General features: G+C 35.4%; 1 protein-coding gene across 3 annotated transcripts in view; it reads right to left on the reverse strand.

Moving 5' to 3' along the window:
• CCDC102B (coiled-coil domain containing 102B) overlaps positions 1 to 20,278 on the reverse strand; it is a 376,483-nt gene that overhangs the window by 318,114 nt on the left and 38,091 nt on the right. For 2 of the 3 annotated variants that reach the window (XR_008434409.1, XM_053961755.1), the window contains exon 5: positions 11,880 to 11,984. Coding sequence is in view for 2 of the 3 variants with exons in the window: in XM_053961755.1 (XP_053817730.1) it covers positions 11,880 to 11,984 (105 nt within the window). In the remaining variant the exon portion in view is untranslated. Of the gene's footprint in view, positions 1 to 11,837; positions 11,985 to 20,278 lie in introns of those variants that run through there. The other variant, XM_053961765.1, reaches the window with a different exon arrangement.

The following is a 20,278-nucleotide window of genomic DNA, read 5'->3' on the forward strand; positions in this document are numbered from 1 at the left end:
ACGAAAAAGCACCTTCTTCAATCATGGTGTGTCGTGTGATGAGTTGTAAATGTCTAAGACAATTCAGAACTGCAGATACCTTTACACCTAGTAATCATAAAACCACAAGAGTGTGAATGTAGAGTAATTGATTTAAACTTATCAGTTCTAGGCCATTAGACTTGGTAAAAGGTATTTCCACTCAACTATACAGGAGCCCATTACAGTAATTTCCATTTGAAGGTCAGCCATCACCAGTGTTGACCTTCAACATGACATAAAAGTTATTAATTGATTACTTTACCAGAACAATGAACAACCAAAAAACAATAACAAAATAACAAAACACGTCCCAAAAAAAAAAAACAAACCAAAAACAAACCACCAAAACAAATCAAACAAAAAACTCCATCCACAAATAAACCCACTAAACCAAAAAACTCATAAAAACAAAAACAAAAAAAACAAGCTCACATTTAATCAATCTGAACTTAATATTTTGGTAAATTAGGCTGGGCTGAAACTAACCCTGTTCAACAGTTTTATAGCCTCTTAGCCAAGTTCTAAATCAGATACAGTAATTTGATACTAAGAGATGGACAGTGGGGCTCTAAGGGCAGGGACTGGGCTGCCTGGGCTTTGGGCCAATTTTGAGACAGTATAGCTGAGGGCATGCCCCTGCTCCCCTCTTAGAAAGGACCTTAAATAAAGCTTGGACAAAATGCTTTGCTGCAAACCAAAAGTAAGTACTGCTCAGCTCCTGGCTTTGTTTCCCTTAGGGAATGGGTGACATGTTGGGGTAGAGGTTAACATACTGGTTTTGATGCTGACACCGAAATTACAGTAGCGCAACAGAAGAGGAATTCTGGATTCTAAATACTTACAGCCATTACAACATTGGCAAAAAAAAGCAGTCTCCACAGACTCATCACTTGCAAAATTACAAGGATCTCTTGCAAACTCTAGGACAGAAAAATGTTTTCCAAGGTAACATTTGTAAGGATTTGTACAACCTGCTTAAGAAAGGCGTACAACAGACTATTAAATATAGTATACTATCTGACACTAAAGAAATTGTTTCTTCCAACATGGTTGTGACTCATTTGTATTACACATTTGGTAATGTGAAAATAAATATCCTTGGTAAGATGTATGGCTGAGAGTAAGGATTTATTGTGTTATTTAAGAATTCCTGCTAAATGACTTCATGATTGATACTTCTGCTTGTAGATAATAGGTAAAATAATGTTGAAGATTATTTATTTTCCTTTGCAATTATGGTAGATGTCAACACAGCTTGAGAATGTCTTGAAATTGTTTTTTTAACATATTCACTTCCCAACTATAATTAAAGAGATACAAGAAATATTAGATGTTATTCCCTTCCCAAAAAAATAAAGAAGTTCTTTCACAATGTTTTTGTAATAAGAAGTGCAGTTTTAGACTATAACAAAAGAACATCTTTAGCATCATCAAGTACAAATAAAATTTTGGTCAAAGCATTTTAAAAAAACAGAAAAAGAACAAAAAACAGTAAAAAAGGAATTTGCCTTTAGTAGAGAAATAACTTTGGTTATCTTACATAAACTATTATTTTCCTTCATCACAAATTTTCTGGAACAGAGAAAGGCAAAGACACCAATATTCCTAAATTGAGAAAAACAAAGCATATGGGAAGAGATGAGGTCAGACAAGAGGTGTTCAGATCCATAGATAAGTATTTATGCTGCTAGGGGACTACCTGTCTTCATTGAATCTTGACAAAATTACCTTAAATAATAACAAAATACAAGCTGTTATTTCTGTTCCCTTCTTTGGCAAAGGACTAAATTTTTACGAAATTCTTAAGCCTCAAAGAATTGTGATCCCTTTTTTTTTTTTAATAAGGTCTAATGAAGAAATACTAGATTATTTCCACTATTTCCAATTAGATTTAGATTACTCTTTCCCTACAGTCATAGCATCATCGAATGGTTTAGGTTGGAAGGAACCTTAAACATCATGTGATTCCAAACCCTTGCCATAGACAGAGATATCCTTCACTAGACCAGGTGGCTTAGAGCCCCATCTAACCTATCCTTGAACATTTCTGGGGATGGGGCAACCACAATTTCTCTGGGCAACCCGTTCCATGCCATACCACCCTCATAACAAAGAATTGCTTCCTAATATCTAATCCAAACCTACTCTCTTCCAGGTTGAAGCCATTCCGCTTTTGTCTGTCACTACACATCCTTGTAGAAAGTCCCTTTCTGTCTTCTTTATAGGCCCACCTTAGATACTGGAAGGCTGCAAATAGGCACCCCTGAGCCCACTATTTTCCAGCTCTGAACAAATTCAGTTCTCTCAGCCATGCCTTGTAGAAGAGGATCTCCATCCCTCTGATCATCTTGGTGGCCTGGCCTGGACTTGCTTCTACAGCTGAATGTCTTTCTCTTATTGAGGACCCCAGAGCTGGATGCAGCACTCAGACGGGTCTCACCAGAGCACATTGCTGGGTCATGTCCAGCATCTCACACACCAGCACCTCCAACTCTTCTCACAGGGCTGTAGGGCTGTTCTCAATCTGTTCATCCCACAGCATGTGTTGATACTGGGGTTACCCTGACCTAGCTGCAGCCCCTTGCACTTGGTCTTGTTAAATCTCATGAGATTTGCATTGTCCCACTTTTTGAGCTGGATATACTGGGATAAATAAGTAAGAGAGGAAGGGAGGAAGAGAGGGAGGGAGGGAGGGAGGGAGGGAGGGAGGGAGGGAGGGAGGGAGGGAGGGAGGGAGGGAGGGAGGGAGGGAGGGAGGGAGGGAGGGAGGGAGGGAGGGAGGGAGGGAAGAAGGAAAAGGAAAGAAAGAAGGAATAAGAAACATTATGAAGGTTTATATAGAGATATATTATTACACAAACTTGGCTAAAAGGGTTAGAAAGTGAGAGGGCAGATCAGTGACAGCTGAGCCATGATCTCTTCAATGAACACAATAACACAAGATAGCTATTCTGAAAGCAAAGGGCTATGCACAGCACAGCAAGGCAAAGCACAAGATATTCAGAATATCTACTGCTGACTGTTTAAAGAACTGAAATTTCCAAATGTCAAAAATGTTCAAATCCATGAGCATATATTTTTGAGAGAGATACTGCTGAGGAACAATTCCTTTTGTTCTTTTTCCAAGAGTGTTAAAAGACGTCCCAAATTGAAGGCTGAATTAGCCTCTCCTTACTTTTTTTTTTTTTTTCTTAGAAAGTAATTTGAATCACAGAATATTCCAAGTTAGAAGGCCCCCACAAAGATAAGTCCAATTCCTTTTCCTATAACAACTGAATTTGAAAGCCTGCTCCTTCAAAGAAGATGGAATTTTATCAGAGGAAGCATTTTAAAATATTCAGAAACTCTAGCAAGTACCTTTCCAACTGAGACAAGCTTTCAGATATTTCACACAGGGCCAAAATTTCTATAAAACTGAAAAGATTAATCACTGATTAATCAGATTTGACAGGCTGGATTCAAAGGAATGAAACTTGAACAGAGCATTGGCACACTTGGGCGCACATTTTCCCCTTTACCAAATGACAACTTAATCATGAGACAAAAGAAAAAAAAACCAAGTAAAATTCCTGACCTACTATCAACAGCAATAATGTTAAGAAAAAATTTTAGAAATTAATAAAATGGGGGGAAAAAGAGAATTAAAGATCAGAATTTTATCAGAATTACAGATTTTGGGAACAATCTGAGAACATATTCAAGTCTGACAATAGAGCAGAAGCAAGTTAAATCAATTTCTCATACATATATTCTGGGTTTACTGTGGTTATTTCACAAGCGAACTATATAAAATATAATATCACATGAATAGTGTAACTACCTTTTTACAAGGGGGAAAAATTGATCTTAAAATCTGGCAGTATTTTTATAAGAGAAGCCAAATAGGATATGAGGAACAACTTGCAGAAATTATAAAAACTATTATTAATCCTTTATCCAACAAATCAAGAGCAAGAAACCTCATAGTCTATTGACAATTATATAAACAATATCAAAAACTAAGGAAACAAGAAAGCTACTTGAGTTTCCTCTGTATTCACATGGGAGAAGCATGGAAATAAATAATTCTGTGCCATATATATACATATATATATATATATATATATGGGTTACATCAGAGGATCTGTCTCAAACTGAACATTGTCATAAATCAAGGAGAGAAAATGGGTAACCCTGGGACAAGATATCAGACATTAAAGAATTCAAAAAGCCTAGAAAACAGCTAACACAAAGACAATTTTTAAAATGCTTCAAGAAGGTATAAAAAAGCCCAGAAAGAACTGATACTGACATTCTTAACCACAAATAAGATGAGGAATGGGTAAACATGATTTATTGAGGAAGAATCAAAACAATTTTTATTCAAAAAATCTTAGGTCTTATTAACTTACGCCAGTTTTCTGAATGAGTCAATAAACTGACTCTGCTAGATCAGAGCTTTAGGCAGGCCTTCAAATGGCCTTTAACAAAGGTCTTCTACAATGATTCTTAGAGAAACCTAGGTGACATAAAAAAAAGGCCCTTACATACAGGAATACCTAGTTACTAAATTAGGAAAAAAAAAGTGAAAATGGAAAGAAGAGAGGAATAGTTCAGCAGTTTCCATGGTGTTGGAAGATCATATCAGTGATGGTATGAAGAAAGAGAGAACTGAATTAACTTTCTTTTTCAGTATCAGAAAAATGTAAAAGTAGATGTAAAGCAAACAGTGTAAATGTTTTACTAATGTGCAGCTAAATTTATAATTTTTCATGGCAGGGCATAGTGGATGTTAAAAATTAACATGTGCTCCAAATTAATTTATAAAAATGAACAAAAAAGTATTCAGTAAGAAGTTGAAAAACACTGATCTCATTCTGGAAACTTCTAAGACATGAATTGCTAAGAGCCCATGACAGTTCTCTGAGACAGTATTCCTGTGCTGCTCTTAGTAAGTGTTCTATATGTACCCATTTTTGGTCAATGCCAGAAATGGGATATAGGGCTAGATGAACTTTTATTCTGACAGCATGCAAATACCCTCATGCTACTCTGCAAAAATAAAAAAAGGTAACTGGCTTTTCTAAAGAAAGCTTTCCCTACTGACTAGAAAAAAAAGGGAGCAAAGTGGTACAATAGAGTTAGGAAACTACAGAACAATACTAAATATGTATCCTTAAGTGAAATAAAAATATTACTCTAAAAAGAAAGAATAAACATAGAATAGCTAATCATACACATATTTACAGCTTTTCGGGTTTCCGTCGTCATGATAAAATGTGTAATTAAAAAATATTTATAAGAGTTTAAAAATATGTCTCATTACAATTTACAGGCTCATTCAAGAAGTCAGAAAATGGGTGATAAAATAATGAAATTAAATGAAAAATTTGAAGCCTATTAGTGGTCTTAAAGTTATATCACTAATCAAATGCAAATGAGAGATTAATTTTTAAATCTGTTCTTGGACTTTCATCTTTTTTTGTCAGGAATTCTGAATTAAATATCTTTGAAACTGGAAACAAATTGGTGAGAAAAGTACAGTGCTGAGTGTTGATCCATAACAGTTTTTAATCCAGTAATTTTTTCCCTGTCTTTTATTAAACATCAGCATAATTTGCTGGAGGAAACATATCTGTAAAGTTCTATTTTTTTTTAATTTTACCTCTACAATTTAGTCAATTTTCTAAGGAATTGAAATGAGTATTTCACCAGAAAGTAATTAGAAAACAAACATATAAAAACAATGGTGCTCTATGTTGTAATTCTGACAAAATATACTGTGTTTTAGAAATCCATTAAGGGAGGAAATTGTGCAGCCTGTACTGTTTCATCATTGCAACAACCAGCCCCAGTGGTTTTTGTTGAAACAAATATATTTCTCCACTGGATGAACACTGTTAGATGAATATCAAAGGGTTTAACAAAATTACCATAATTACATCTCTTCTCTAGTTTTATTCTGATGAAGAGTAAAAAATATATAAAAAAACTCAGTCCAAGAGATCCGTGACACAAAACCAGGAATGAAACACATGGCAATTAATATAACGCCTAAGTACTTAAATTCATCTCTTATCATCCAGGCAAATCATTAAACTCCTCCTCTGTACTGTGGTGCCTTCTCAAAACCCATCTGGCACTCCCCAGGCATTCAGAGAGTGTGCAGAAAGGTCACTGTCTACAAACTCTCTGAATGTGCTCATTGTTGGAAGCAGTTTGCAACTCCTTTCGCATTTGGCCCTACTCACACCCCTAATTCTGCACAGCAGAAGTTGGTGAACAGACCAGAACAGCAAAAGTTAACATAAACGTAAAAAAACACCATAAACACAGGAGTCAAGATTTTTCCTGCTCCTGTGGCCCTTAATCCACAGGTGGCATTAGGCCATCCCCAAAACTGTCAATGCTCCAGCCATATCCACTCTCTCAGGGCTGAAAGCAAGGCCTGTTAATACCGGAAGCAGAACTTCCCATGTGGTTTCCTTTAGAAAGAATTAATGTGCACAAAATCACTCCGAATTAAAGCAATACCAATTCAAGAGAGGATGATGAAAGAATTTGTCTTAAAGCCACATTATGTCTTTTAACCAAAATGTAAAGGTATGTTTATGCAGCTGCAGCAGTTTTCATCTTATCTTGCTCCATTTATTTTTCTTGACTACTTCTTAAATTTGATTTCTCAACTGCACTTGCAAAAACTGTTCTAATTAATAACCTGATAACCTGTGATACATTTCTGTGCAGCTCAGCTCAGAGTAATAAGGCTGTCTCTCATCAAAAGCATGCTACTGTAGTGGTCTAACCTTTATTAAAAATAAATCTGGACGTGAGTACAGTTGTGCAAAAAAAAAGGAATGTTTGAACTTTGATTTCTTACTCAACTAAAAAGATAGATTTAGGGAGCAGCAATTTAGCCTTACAGACTTTTCTGGTTTTGTTTTGGTTTTTAGTTGGTGTAAGGAAGGATGTCATTCACGTTGTACCTATTCCCACACCAAAACTTTGTATCCATAAAAATTAGAGTTTATACAGTGATACGGTTAGGAAGACTTCATGGTTACAGCAGATGAGTAACCATGCATATCTTTCTGCATATAAGAAAACCATCATTAAATACCTCATATAATTAGGAAGAAGAAATACCCCTTCACTTCCATGGGAGGAAAGGGTCTAAGGGAAAGAAGACAATGGATAATGTTCCTATATTTTAAAAATACAAGGAAAACTAACCTCATTGAAGTTGCATCATAAAAAGTAACTTTTCCCTGTGAAATGTGAGGAACACACCCACATCTGACACGATGATGGGATGACCTTGACTGAATTCCAGATGCCCACCCAGCTGCTCTCTCACACCTCTCCTCTACAGGACAGGAATGGAAAGGGAGAGAGAAGGTTTCATGGATTGAGATAAATTTACCTCACAAGAATAAATAGACCTGACTAGGGGAAAATTAAATATATTACCAGTTAAAAATAGAATAGGATGGGTAAAAACAAACACAAAACTAAAATCATCTTCCTTCCTTCTCACCATTCCTCTCAGGCTTAACATCACTTCTTTACACATTTTCTCCACTACCTCTTTCGTCTATGCACAGAAGGGGAATGTCAGGATATGGGACCATCCACAGCAGCTTCTCTCTGCTTCTCCTTCCTCCTCATGTGTTCCCCTGTATCAGAATGAGGGGTGTCACTCCCACAATCCTTCACAAACTGCTCAAGCATGGCTTCTTCCTGCAGGACACAGCTCTTCAAGGACTGGTTGAGGATGGGAGCTTTCCATGCAGTAAGGTTTTTAGGAACAGATTGTTCCCTAGTGGGTCCCCCAGCATCTGAGATTCCTACCAGGAGCCTGCTCCTGCATGTGCTCTCACAGGCTGCACTTTCCTTCAGAGTATAGGGTCATGCATGGACAGTAAGATGGCCATTTGCTCCACCATGGACCTCCACGGGCTGCAGGCGTGCAGCTGCCTCACCTTGGTCTGCACCATGGGCTGCAGGGATATCCATGCTCTGGCTCACAGAGCACCTCCTCCCCTGCCTGCTTCACTGACCTGGGTGTCTGCAGGGTTGTTTCTCTCACATTGGCCCAACTTTGGCCAGTGGGTTTCCTTTGGAGCCAGCTGGAGCTGCTTGCGTCTGGCATGGGGGAGCTCCTAAGCTCTTCTCACAAAGCCCATGGATATATGGATTTTTTTGCTAACAGCATGATAACCTTATCATATTACAGAGAGAAATCAAACTTAAAATAAAAATTAGTTTGTCCACAAGCTCCACAGTTCAATATTCAGGTCCACTGCAAAACATATACCACTAATTTAATATTTCATAGCCAGGTATTTACCATAATCATTAAAGATAATACAAAAGAATAGTCACTATTCCTCAAAATTAATTTATAAATTTGTTTCAAGGTCATATTCACAGATGAAAGAGAAAATATTTTTCCATAAACATCATGTTTTGGGTATTGATTTATACCATCAACAAGGTGGGGTTTTTTAAATGCTATCCCTTCCTAGATGAACCAGTTAGATGCATTTAATATTTGTTACCATTATGTTAGTCAAATAATACATCTATTAATTTAAATGGTGCTTTCCATTTCAAGAAGTACAATCAATAAAACTGCACAGCAACAATGTCTGATCCCAAGTGTTTAATCAATTCTGCTCATCTTGTACAACAGAACTTAACCTTTTAAAAACTGCATGGGGAAACATTTTAAACCAACATACTGCCAGCTAAGAATAATATTAAGGACTCACACTTTTTGAAAGATGTAATTAATATTACATTTTATATTCAGAACTTCAATCTAAAAAGTCTATGTCCTATGGAGGCATGTATACATATTAAAGAGCAAGATAACTGTCAACATGAAAATGTTTAGACAAGGATGTAAGGATTTAATTTCTGTGTATTGGTACCATGTTTTTAATACTACTAAAACCATAACTAAACAAAAAATGTTGTCGTTGTTTGCTTATACTCTATAAGTATGAACCAGCCATATATCAATTTAAAACACTGAATATTGTTTTAAACAACTACAATGGATGCTCCAAATAATCTCACAAATAGAGGTTTTGTGAAAAAGTAGGATACTAGGCATGTTTTGCTTTGGGATTCATTCTACAAAAAATTAGCTCTATGTCTTGTGTGTACTTGCTAAATAAAGCCATAATCATACAGATCAAGATGCACAAAGACATGTAAATAGCTGTAGTTTCAATTTTTGCTGACCTAGACATCTAACCATCACCCACATTACAGCAGTCATTCTTTTTTACTACTCTATAATGTCATTTTATTTGAACTTGAAGCTACCATCCCAGAAATAAAAGGGTCTTGAACCAGAAGTCAAAGCAATTGTTTTCAGGTTATTTATAGTAATAGAGAAAATCAGAAACAGTCTCAGAATTTAGCAAAGTTCAACAGTGATATTAGGATGTGTCTACAAAGGAGTAGACATGTTCCATCTAAATTGAGTTAGGCTGGAATCCCTGAAAAAGGAACTCTTTCCTTTCTTAACTGTTTTGTATTTAATGGCAGCAGCAAGGTTAATTTTCTCATTAAGGGTTTGCCACAATACTTGAATCTTGTTGATCTTTAATTTTACTCATGATGTAAATAGGTGTTTGGTGTCACAGAGGACTGTTTTTGGTGGTACCACTTGCTCTCTGCAGCCAGAGGCCAGGAGCCCTGGACACAGTGAGAAGAATCCTTAGGATATTGTGGCAGACCCTGGCAAGGAGATCTGGCTGCAAATGCTGCTGAAGACTGCAAGAGACCTCAGCCTTGGGGATGATGCAGAGCATGGTTCCCAGCCTAAAATGGAGAAACACATCACGTGCTCAATTCACAGCCCTGAAGGGAAAACGCTCCCATCAAGGTCTTGATGTCTCCCTCTGAGGCTGGGGCAGGCAGAGGCAATATCCTTGCCTGTAGGTGGGATCCAGAAGTTCTGTCGTTAAGCTGAAAGAAGGGGCCAACAAGAGCCTTATGAAATTTAGCAGTGACGAAGTCCTACATCTGGGAAGGAAGAGTCCCTTGCAATGACATGATGACGTTTTTTTCCAAAGCAGCTGTTGCTTAGAGACTGGCTAGGCAATCAGTCTGCTGGAGGTGTTGATCACTTCTTCATCACTTCTTTTTTTTTTCCCCTTTTTTTCCCTTCTCCTCCTTCCCAGTTATTAATCAATCTTTATCTCAATCCGCAAGTTTTTTTTTTTTCAATTTTGCCCCTCCAGTTCTGTCCCCCAACCCACTACTGGGGAGTGAATGAGGCTGGGTGGGACCTTAACTGGCAGCTGGGGTCAAGCCATTGCAAACCCGCTGCCCAGAGTAGGTCATGCAGTCCTGGATGTTTTTGAGACCTCACTGGACAACACCTTGAATAACTCAGTCTGAGTTTGGAGCCAGCCTTGCTTTGAGCAGGAGGTAGGACTGAAGATCCATTCCAGTCTGACTTGTTCTGAGATTCCATGTTTTGCAGTTATTGTAAATCAAACATAGGGATGCTTTACTAATTGAGAGAGCTGATACTAACAGAGAGAGTTGATCACAGATATCTAATAGTCTATGCAACTGTTTTTTAAAAGAAAACCAAACACATAAACAAGCCAGCACTGACGTATGAGCAAAAGAGATTTGAAATATAGTAATGTGCCTAAGCAGATGAGCCTGTTTCTGGCCATATCTCCAACCTCAAGTTACTTGCATTACAAATAAATCAAGACAATACAGATGTGATATGTTATGATGTGATATGTATATGTTATCATAAAATAAATAGTAGAAAAGAAGAGTTAAAACATTTTTTGTTATGTAAGATATGTTAGAAAGGTAGGCTTATATGCATGAGCTTCCTTTTTCTATTACTCAGTCATAATGGAAACAGAAAAATCTTATGATTACATTTAACAGCAGACATCAAGTATGCCCTCTCTCAGTCTTTCCCAAGAGAAATTACCTAGTTACTAAACCCTAAATCTAATTACTTAGAATGTCATTATTCAACAGCAAATGCACATAAATTAGATTAAATTATTTGTTATTTAGGCAAATAAAAAAAACAGTTAGTGTTTCTTGCTACATAACTCATAGCATTGGATATGTACATTTAGTGATTGGTGGGTTTGGGGGCCTTTTTGCTTTCTTTATTTTGAACTTTCAGAGTCTCAATGAAAGTGGAAGCCTTCTGGACTACTATTTAGTTATCAGCATAGAAACCATAAAATAAAGGAAATATGCTCAGCTAAGGGTCTCTGAATAAATTATCAAGTCATTTTCAGCAGGACAATAAATGAACAGATCTTTGGAGGAACAAAAAAATAAGGAATAGGCACTTCCTTCTGTTCTCCCTCTCCTAAGAGGAGATTTGATGTTCAACAAAACAGGGAAATGATTTGTCTCAGTTATTTTTTTGCTTTGACCTTCATCAGGACTCTGTAGCTTGCAAATCTTACTTAATCTCTTCTGTTTGTCCCAGTCTTCACTTTTGCTTCCTAGTCTTGTTACACTTGTCATTTCTCCCTGCACCTTTTAAAAATGAACAGAAAATATTTTCTGTTTCTGTACCCTAAGAAATTCTAAGCCACTGAGGTCCTATTGCTCAAGTCTGGGATGCAGTAAGGGCTGCTTTGTCTTGTATAACCTTTGCTTTACAGACACTTTTTGACATTTTGAAAAAGCAGTTTTGGGTGTGAACGCTTCCCACATAATCCAACTAAGTAATACTACTAAACTAAGTAAAAATGTGCTTATTTTTAACCAAAAGCCTATTTTGTGCATTTTAATGATCTCGACTCAATTTAGTTAGTGTTGCTTTATTTTTCTTTCATCTCCAGAAGTCCCTGAATTTCTTTTACCTGCATTTTGAGTTTTCTGGTCTCTTCTTCCAAACTTTGTTTTTTTTCTTCTAGTCGCTCTCTCTTTCCCCATTCAGAGGCATTCTCACACTGCATTCTTTCCATCTGAGAAGGTTGAGGGTAGGAGGAAGAAGAATCAAAAAAGAAAAAAAAAAAGAAAGAGGAATAATCTGATTAAAACACCCTGGTTTTCTCTGGGTGAGGCTAATGCCTTCAGAGTAAGGTGGACACATTAGAAATCAGCTCAAGGTGTAAGTTTTCCATGTTTCATAAAGTTAAATATTTTAATTTTAAAATAACCAAGACAGTAACTTTTTCATCAAATGTACCTTTAAAAAAGTAAAGCATAGGTAATTTTTGTACAGTAATTGGTAACAAAAGCCTATTCTTTTCCTGCTGTCTATGAAAAAATAGTATTAAAATAATAATAAAGTGTTTGAAATAACACTGAGACTGGTTTTGGTTTGACAATGTCAAAGTTCACTTTTTATTCTCCAAAAGAAAAAAAATCAGCATCTTTTTATTCTGTTTACAATTTAGAAGGATTGTAATTAATGGTCATTAAACTGAAGAAGTTCTAAAGTATATCTTCAGTACTACATACGGTTATCCTGATAATCAGAGGAAGGACTTTTTAATTTTTATGCTAATGTCTTTCTTGTGGTCATGATTAACAGTCTTAAGTGAAATATTATCTTTTATGGCCAATGCTGTAACCTTATTTTAGGATAACTTTATGAATTTGTTCATCAAATCCACATATAGGATGAATTAAATATATCAACAAACAGACACATTACTAAGTCATATAGAGTAATTATCAAAGAACTGATTTATTCTTCAGAGACAGCTACATAGAGGTTTTTGTCAAGGCTGCATTAAATACTTCTCTGACTTCAAAAAAAAAATATAGTAAAGTGAATTTATGTTTATAACACTAACCAGGTACTTATCAGATAGTAATGGAAATTTATCAGAAGATTTTTATCAACAAGTGCTTACTGTTAACAAGTTATTATTAACTGGTTCTTAATATGAGATTAAAAGAGATTAATGTAGATTAAAAACTGTGAAAATAAAAGGTTCCAGTTCTTTTAATTGAGATGAAAAAAAAAGAAGATAATTGGTAATATATTTTAAAAAAAGGTCAAAATTGTAAGAAGTTTCTACAATTTTCAGTTCTATGAGAACTAAAATTGATGGTTTGATAAAGATGGTGACTAAAAACATTGTGAGACACTTCTTCATTGAAGAAACAGCATATCTGTGCCAACAAGGCTTTGGAAAGAGAAATTGAGGTGTGCTTTTTCAGTTCTATTGGTTACTTTTATTCTAAAATCAATTTCCAGCAAATAATGAATGTAGAGCAAAGAGAAAGAGCTGTTAAAGCATAAAAGAAACATAATTCTGATCCAATGTCATTCTCTAGCTAAATCAAATTGCAAACTTGTCTGTTCCTAACTTATTTCTGAGTAAATAAAAACAATTAGAAACCAGATAAAGTTAAAGAAGCTCTTTCAGATTATCAGAGGACAGTGAAAGTGATTGTTCCACTCTGCTCAGTATTGCTGTGACCTTACCTGCAGCGCTGCCTGCAGTACTGGGTACAGGTCATCAAAGTATTAGAGCAGGTCCAGAGTGATAAATTACAAGTTGCTGACTCCAACACACAAGTAAATGTTTGATGGTTACGGGTTCCCAATGAAGTCTTTAAAATCTATCCACTGAATTTCTGTACAATAGTTGGAAATTAAGGAATCACATACCCCTATTTAACAGCAAATATTATTTCTTCCCCACCAAAGTTATTAAAGTTGTTTGAATACCATCTACTAGACTACAATCACAAGCCTCATATTTTTTCCTAATAAATATTCAGGCTTATTTATTATTACAAGTATCCATGAAAGTTCCAGGACATGAGAAACCCTGTCTTCCTGCAAAGCACCTGCCAAAATACAAAATACCTGCCTGAAATTCTAAGCCTGAAAGTTCACCTTTTCACAGTGTTGACACTAATCAATAAAAATTCATTTTTGTCAGACATCAAATAGAGAGAAATCACAAAACCATCCAAGGCTGAATTTCATCAAGAAATTAAGCAGAAGATGGCTATCACATTATGGCTATTGATGTCAAAGATAAATTTATTTACCTATGTCTGTAAAATTTCAATTCATTTCGACCAAGATGCAGTTATGATAAATTTACATATTTAACAGTTCTGATAGGAGTTCATTTTCTTCCTAGTAGCTGGTACAGTGCAATGTTCTGAATTTAGTATTAGAATAATGTTGATAACAGAGGGAAATATTCTTTGTTACTGAGCAGTGATTACACAAAGTCAAGACATTTTCAGCTTCTTGTACTGCCCTGCGAGCAAGGAGGCTCAGGTTGCACAAGAATCTGGGAGTGGACAGATAACTTAAAGCAGCCAGAGGGATATTCCATTCTATATGATGCTCTTGTATGAAACTCTACATTCTGATTTATAAAGAAAAGTGAAAGCTTAAGAAAAAATTTGCAACATGTGAAAAAACCTTGAGATCTTTAATTTTCCCTTAAAATATGAATATTTTCTCTCCATAAAATATCTGTGCAGACTTGCACTTAATTTTACTTTTTTAATAGGAAGTCCAGAATAATAGTGGAAGCATAGAATGAGGTCAAGGTAGTGCCAATGAAGTGGATAATTGCAAAGGTGAATGGTGAAAATGACGTACAGTGTACTGACCTTTTGAACTGGATAATTACATCTTAGAGCTAACCTACACCATTTTGTGACTAACATGAAAGGCAGAACCTGAAAAAAACAGGCAGAGAAAAAGGAACTCCACCTTGTACAGTACATTAGCAGGAAAATCTTAATTCTCTTGTTTAGTTTAAGGCAATATAACAGTTGTTGGTGTTCCAAAAGTTTTATTGAAACAAGATTTTTCTCCTTCCCCTTTGTTAAGAAAATATAGAGTAGGTTGAAGGGCAACAATTAAAGTGCAATGAATGCAAAAAGAAAGATGATGAAGATGAAATCTAGCAGTCAGCATGATTTCAGACAGTAAACAGAAGAAATTCCACGCTTTTCCAAATCCAAGATTTTTTCGCTTCCTATAAAACTTGGAAAAGGTAGGAAAGTGTATTTAGAGAATTATGATATTCAGCTTTTTAAAAGACGTTTTTAAAATAGAGTTGGGCAGAATGCAAGAATTATGTGAAAAAAAACCTGTACTTTTTATCTGATATGACTTGACAATGATGTCAGAAATAAAAAACTGCCAATACAACCAGAAATTCTCCCTGTAAACAAAACTGTTATTTTCTTCACCAAAAGCATGTTCCATGAAAGATTATCTATATATCTCAAATAAAAGCTTATTTGGCTGAGAATAGAAGAGTTTTATTTATTATTTTTTTTAATTTCCTGTCTGAATCTTATACAGCCACAGCAAATCATTAGCTTCTAATGCTATCTGTCTTTATACTCAGAATCTACAGGCAAGCCAGATGAGGCCTACAGACTTGTGACCCAGAGAGGCAAGAATTCCTGTTTAAAATAGTGACCTTGGGCAGCCTCACTCTAGTACAAATGTAAAACATCTGCCTCACTTTGTGCAGATCAAAAATGAAAATTTAAAATCAATATGCTTTTTTTTTGTCCTTAAAATGACAATGCAGGACTTTTTTTCATGTTGCAAAGCAAGATAAATGAACACATATTTTCAGGATTCTTGATATCCTCACTGTATTGTGCATGGAGGTAATTTCCATTCATCTATGCTACAAATTATTCTACAGAATTTAAGCAAGAGGTGTATTACACTGAAAATTTAATAAGCCACAGGCTGATTATGAAATAAGCACCATGACATCCTCCTAATAAAGAAAACCCATTGAAAAAACTTTATAAAGTCACAAGTGAATTTGATTCTTACAGACTTCTTCCCCATAGTTACTCAGAAAACTCAGCACAAGAAGCAAATTTTCCTATTCTGTAACTCAGACAGGAATACTGTCTCTCAAAAAATGTCATATCCAACAGTCTTTTCAGAGCCAAGAACTCAAAAATTGTGCAGTTTTACCAACCATTTTTCAAATTATTGCACATTGATAAGAAATGCAAGGACAGAGACTCTGCCCTTTCACAGTGGTAATTTATGAAATGTCATCAACTTCCAAAGCATGGAATGTGATTCAGCTGCTAGAAGGAATGGTGAACATGCAGCTTCCTTAAATATGGCATCTAGGTAGATTGGATCCAATGAATTGAAAGCAAGCTCTGCCCAAAGATCAAGCAAAAGCATCACATTCCTGCACTGAATTAATTGTGAAACATCATTACCATTCGTAACATAGTTGTACAGGGTTGTGGCAAGCACAGGGTCTGAAATATTTTATCAGTGGTTTAAAAGTAATGGTATCAAATGCTTAAAGAGAGTCTCTCAGCTTAACTGAGAGAAAAAACTTCTGTGTTGTAGGATCAGGAAAAAACTCATACAGCCAGATGCATCATTAAAGAGATACACAAGAGAAGAAAATAGTTATGCTGATGAATCTGGTTCTCTTAAATCTCTTAAATCACTTCAGGATTTAGTTCAGCTGTATCTACAGAACTTGGAAGATACACTATGGTTCTACTCCACTGCTCACCTCCCTTAGAGAAAGGTGCAAGAGGAAGGTGGATTGCACATAGCAAGACAATCATGTGCAATTGGATAGAAAACAATTCCAAGAATCTTTGTTACTTGCAAAGTAACACCTATTTTGTTGGGGTATAGAGGAGGGAGTCTGTTTTGTTTGGTTTTTAAAAATTATTTTCTATTTTTTTTTAATTTTAAGTTTTCTACTGCTAGAAGTCTGTAAGAACATGAGGAAAACTGCCAAAGCGCCTAAGGTCTTAAAGAACACTCATCAAGTTTCCTGCTTCCAAGATCAGGACTGCTGTATGTAGGTGTGATGTTTGCTGACAAGCAAAATTATTACTTAGCATGTGTGACACTGGACAGTTTTGCAATTATTATTTCCAGTATGTCTGACATTTTCTAGAATTCTTTTCTTTTTACACCTAAAAGGTGCAATCAAAAACTACCAGGATCCATAGCACTCTTTGCACAGGAAAGGGAAGACAAATGTTGGCTACCATTTTATTTGACAAATGATTCAATACAGTAAAAAAATTTACTCAGGTTTTTTTCCTATCATATGCAAGTCTGCCGAGAATACCATTTAGTCCATCAGCGACTATACTGAAAGCTTGATAAATATTGTGCCTGACAATATCTTGAGACACCAAGCCCTGCAAGAAATTGAACTTTTTAATGAATTCTTATATTCATAACAATGCCTAGCACCAGCATATTTAGTAATAAAATATTTCTTCCTCCTGGTTATCCTCAAATGCTTAAGTCTTCTACAAGCTGATATCATTGCACTATACTGACATTAAATGGAAAGTTGTTGATTTACCAGTATTTTTTTTCCTCTCCCCTTGTCTGCACACAGAGAAAACTCTTTTGTGTGTATGACTAGTTTAAAATAAGTGATTGTACAGAAATAGAAGTTATCCATAGATATATATAAAAAGCTTTAAGCATGAAACTTTGCAACAATCAGAAATAATACATGAAGAGAGGCATAAGTAAGTTCAGGAATAGGAACATAGTCAGGTGGAGAAAATCACCTTTGATCTTATAGATCTTTCTTTCCATCTGAATCTGGCACTGCTTTCATCAGATTCTTGTGAGTTCAATTTCATATGGACTATGTGTTACATTAAAATTAACACCTCCTATTCAAGAGAATCTACCATTTTTTCAAGGAAAACAAATTTTTGATCAATGTCTATCACAGAAAATTATCCATATCTATCTAAAATTCTACTTTCACCAATTATTTGTAAATAATTGAATACTTCCAAGGAACTACCTTTACCTATCTAAACATTTGAAATCAGTGAAGAGAATAGCAACAAATCATGCACTCATTTCTACTTTAAAATTATGAAGGGTTTTTGCATTTGATCTCATTTAAAACAAGAAATACTTACATTTTTTATGTGGAAAAACTAAACAAGATGACTAAACAAATACTGGAAGTTTCTTTCAGTATCACAGAATGGATAAGGTGGGAAAGACCACAGTGGGCCATCTGGGCCAACATCCTTGCTCAAGCAGGGTACATTAGCCTTCCTCATTGTAATCCCAATTCATAACAAAATTGAGACTAAAGGAATGTCTAAACTACCAGTGTCTACCAAGTTGTACAGTGCTGCTTATTTAGTCAATATTTTCATGCATCAAAAACAATTTTGAAAATTATATAAGAAAAAATTTAAAACTAGAATGGACTGTTATAATGAAGATATAAAAACACAGGCTATAAATAAAGAATCTGATTTTATAAGACGTAAGGACAATTTTGTCAAGTAGACATTCTTGTAGGCTTGCAAGAAAAGCATGAATGCTTGCATGAGTATTTAAAAACAAATTAGAGTGTGATTTTTTTTTCTGATACATTTTGTACTGTTCTATTATCAGTGTTCTACTGATATATAAACCAAATGTTAAACCATTTGTAGGCTGTGTTGGAAACTAAGGGACTTTCACCCATTGCTTAAAGCAAGTAAATACAAAAGTGCTATTTTTGTTTTTATAGCCAGGTGATATATTAAACATATCCACGTGTCCTGACCAGCCAAATCACTAATGCACGTGAAAAATGAACCATGTACTTTATTATCTTGCAGAGTTGAATTAAACAGTTCAAAATGCAAATGCCCACACATATACCCTATCATACCAGTCCATACGAACACCTGTTAGTTATGAGTAAAGTGTGTTTCAGCTGAGACAAACACAGAAAAAAAAAGATTCCTTCATTTTTTCATACTTGATGAGAAGTAATGCATCTTCTATATGCAAATTTAATTAGTGAAAACAGTAAAAATAATAAAAACTAAACATCGACATCTTCACCTACCTTTCAAATTAAAACTGAGTATCAGCCTGATCTCTCATATTCTTGATGCAGCTTTGTCTCATATTTGCTAATATAAATATATCAATATTTTACCACCATTTTTGGTTGGGAAGCCCTCATATTGTCCAAAAGGTGGCAGGCCATATATTTGCCTACCTCAAAATAAAATATTCGAGTAAAAACCATCCCTCAGTTTTGTCAATTGTATTGATATTGACTGAATGTCTAAGTAGCCTAGATAAAATCCCTGTGAGTACATTCTCCAGGTTGAAATTGAAAGTGCTCTGGTTTAAGTCTCATCCTGACTTTCCAAGCATCCTTTCAGAGATCATTGAGGAACTCATGGGAATCCTCTGAGATACTTGTGGGTACCTGCTGCTGCCACATAAGGAGTCATTGAAGTAACTTCCCCTTCACCACCAGAAACTTGTTTGCTGCATCTTAGACAGAAAAAATGCCCCTGCAAGAAAAATGTAAACCTGGATTTCTAAATTAGGAAAAAAAAGATATGAAATCTATAATCTGCTCCTCCAACATTTTGAAAAATTTGCCATAATAACTAGTGCCTTTTTTTTTTTTTTTTTTGTCTACAGCTGGTTTAAGATTATCTCTCAGTTACAAATATCCTCTCTATCAAGATATTGGGAATTTTCCAGAATTTCCCTGAAATTTCCCTCTCTTCCCCCATAAGATGAATGTGGTGAGAGGTATTTACTCACCAAAAAAAAAAGTAATTACAATTACATTACCAATAATAAATTATCCATCAAATAATTTTTCCTTTAAAATCTTTACTGTTGCATAGAAACAAATACTCATATTATCTTATTTTATATATACCCAAACCATAGATAATTTCATGCAGATCTTATACCTATATTATAATATAGGCAACAGTAGAAGGACTTTATTTGCCATCTCTATCTGAGACTAAGACCCTTACCTCTAGCTCACACCACCAAGACCCTCAGTACAGACCACTTGGCTGCCCTGGATCACCCCAGTTCTAGTCCCATTCCAACAGCACCTCTAAGCATTCTCTTTTGCTCAACTCTAAGACTGTCACCCTTGCTCAAAGAATGACACAAGAACAGATGAGAGACCAAATTGCAAGAGAAGAAAAAGAAGCTTTAATACAAAGGATTCTCTGGCTTATATAGACCGATACGATATGTTCTACTTGATTGGCTAGTTAATAAAAACATCTTTCTCACATGACGTCCTTGAGAAGAACAGAAAAACAAAGTGGAAAATCACCACCTGCAGATTGTTTATACTAACAAGTTATCACATTCCTACAACGCCCTAAAATTCTCACAAGCCACTGTGAGAAACGATTGCCATTTCTCTCTCCCTGACCAGGCTGGCATCCACATAAGACAAACTTTTGTCTCTGTCTGGAGCAAAGAACCTCACCTCCAGAATTT

This window comes from Vidua chalybeata, chromosome 1 (assembly GCF_026979565.1).
Source record: "Vidua chalybeata isolate OUT-0048 chromosome 1, bVidCha1 merged haplotype, whole genome shotgun sequence".
Classification (NCBI taxonomy): Eukaryota; Metazoa; Chordata; class Aves; order Passeriformes; family Viduidae; genus Vidua; species Vidua chalybeata.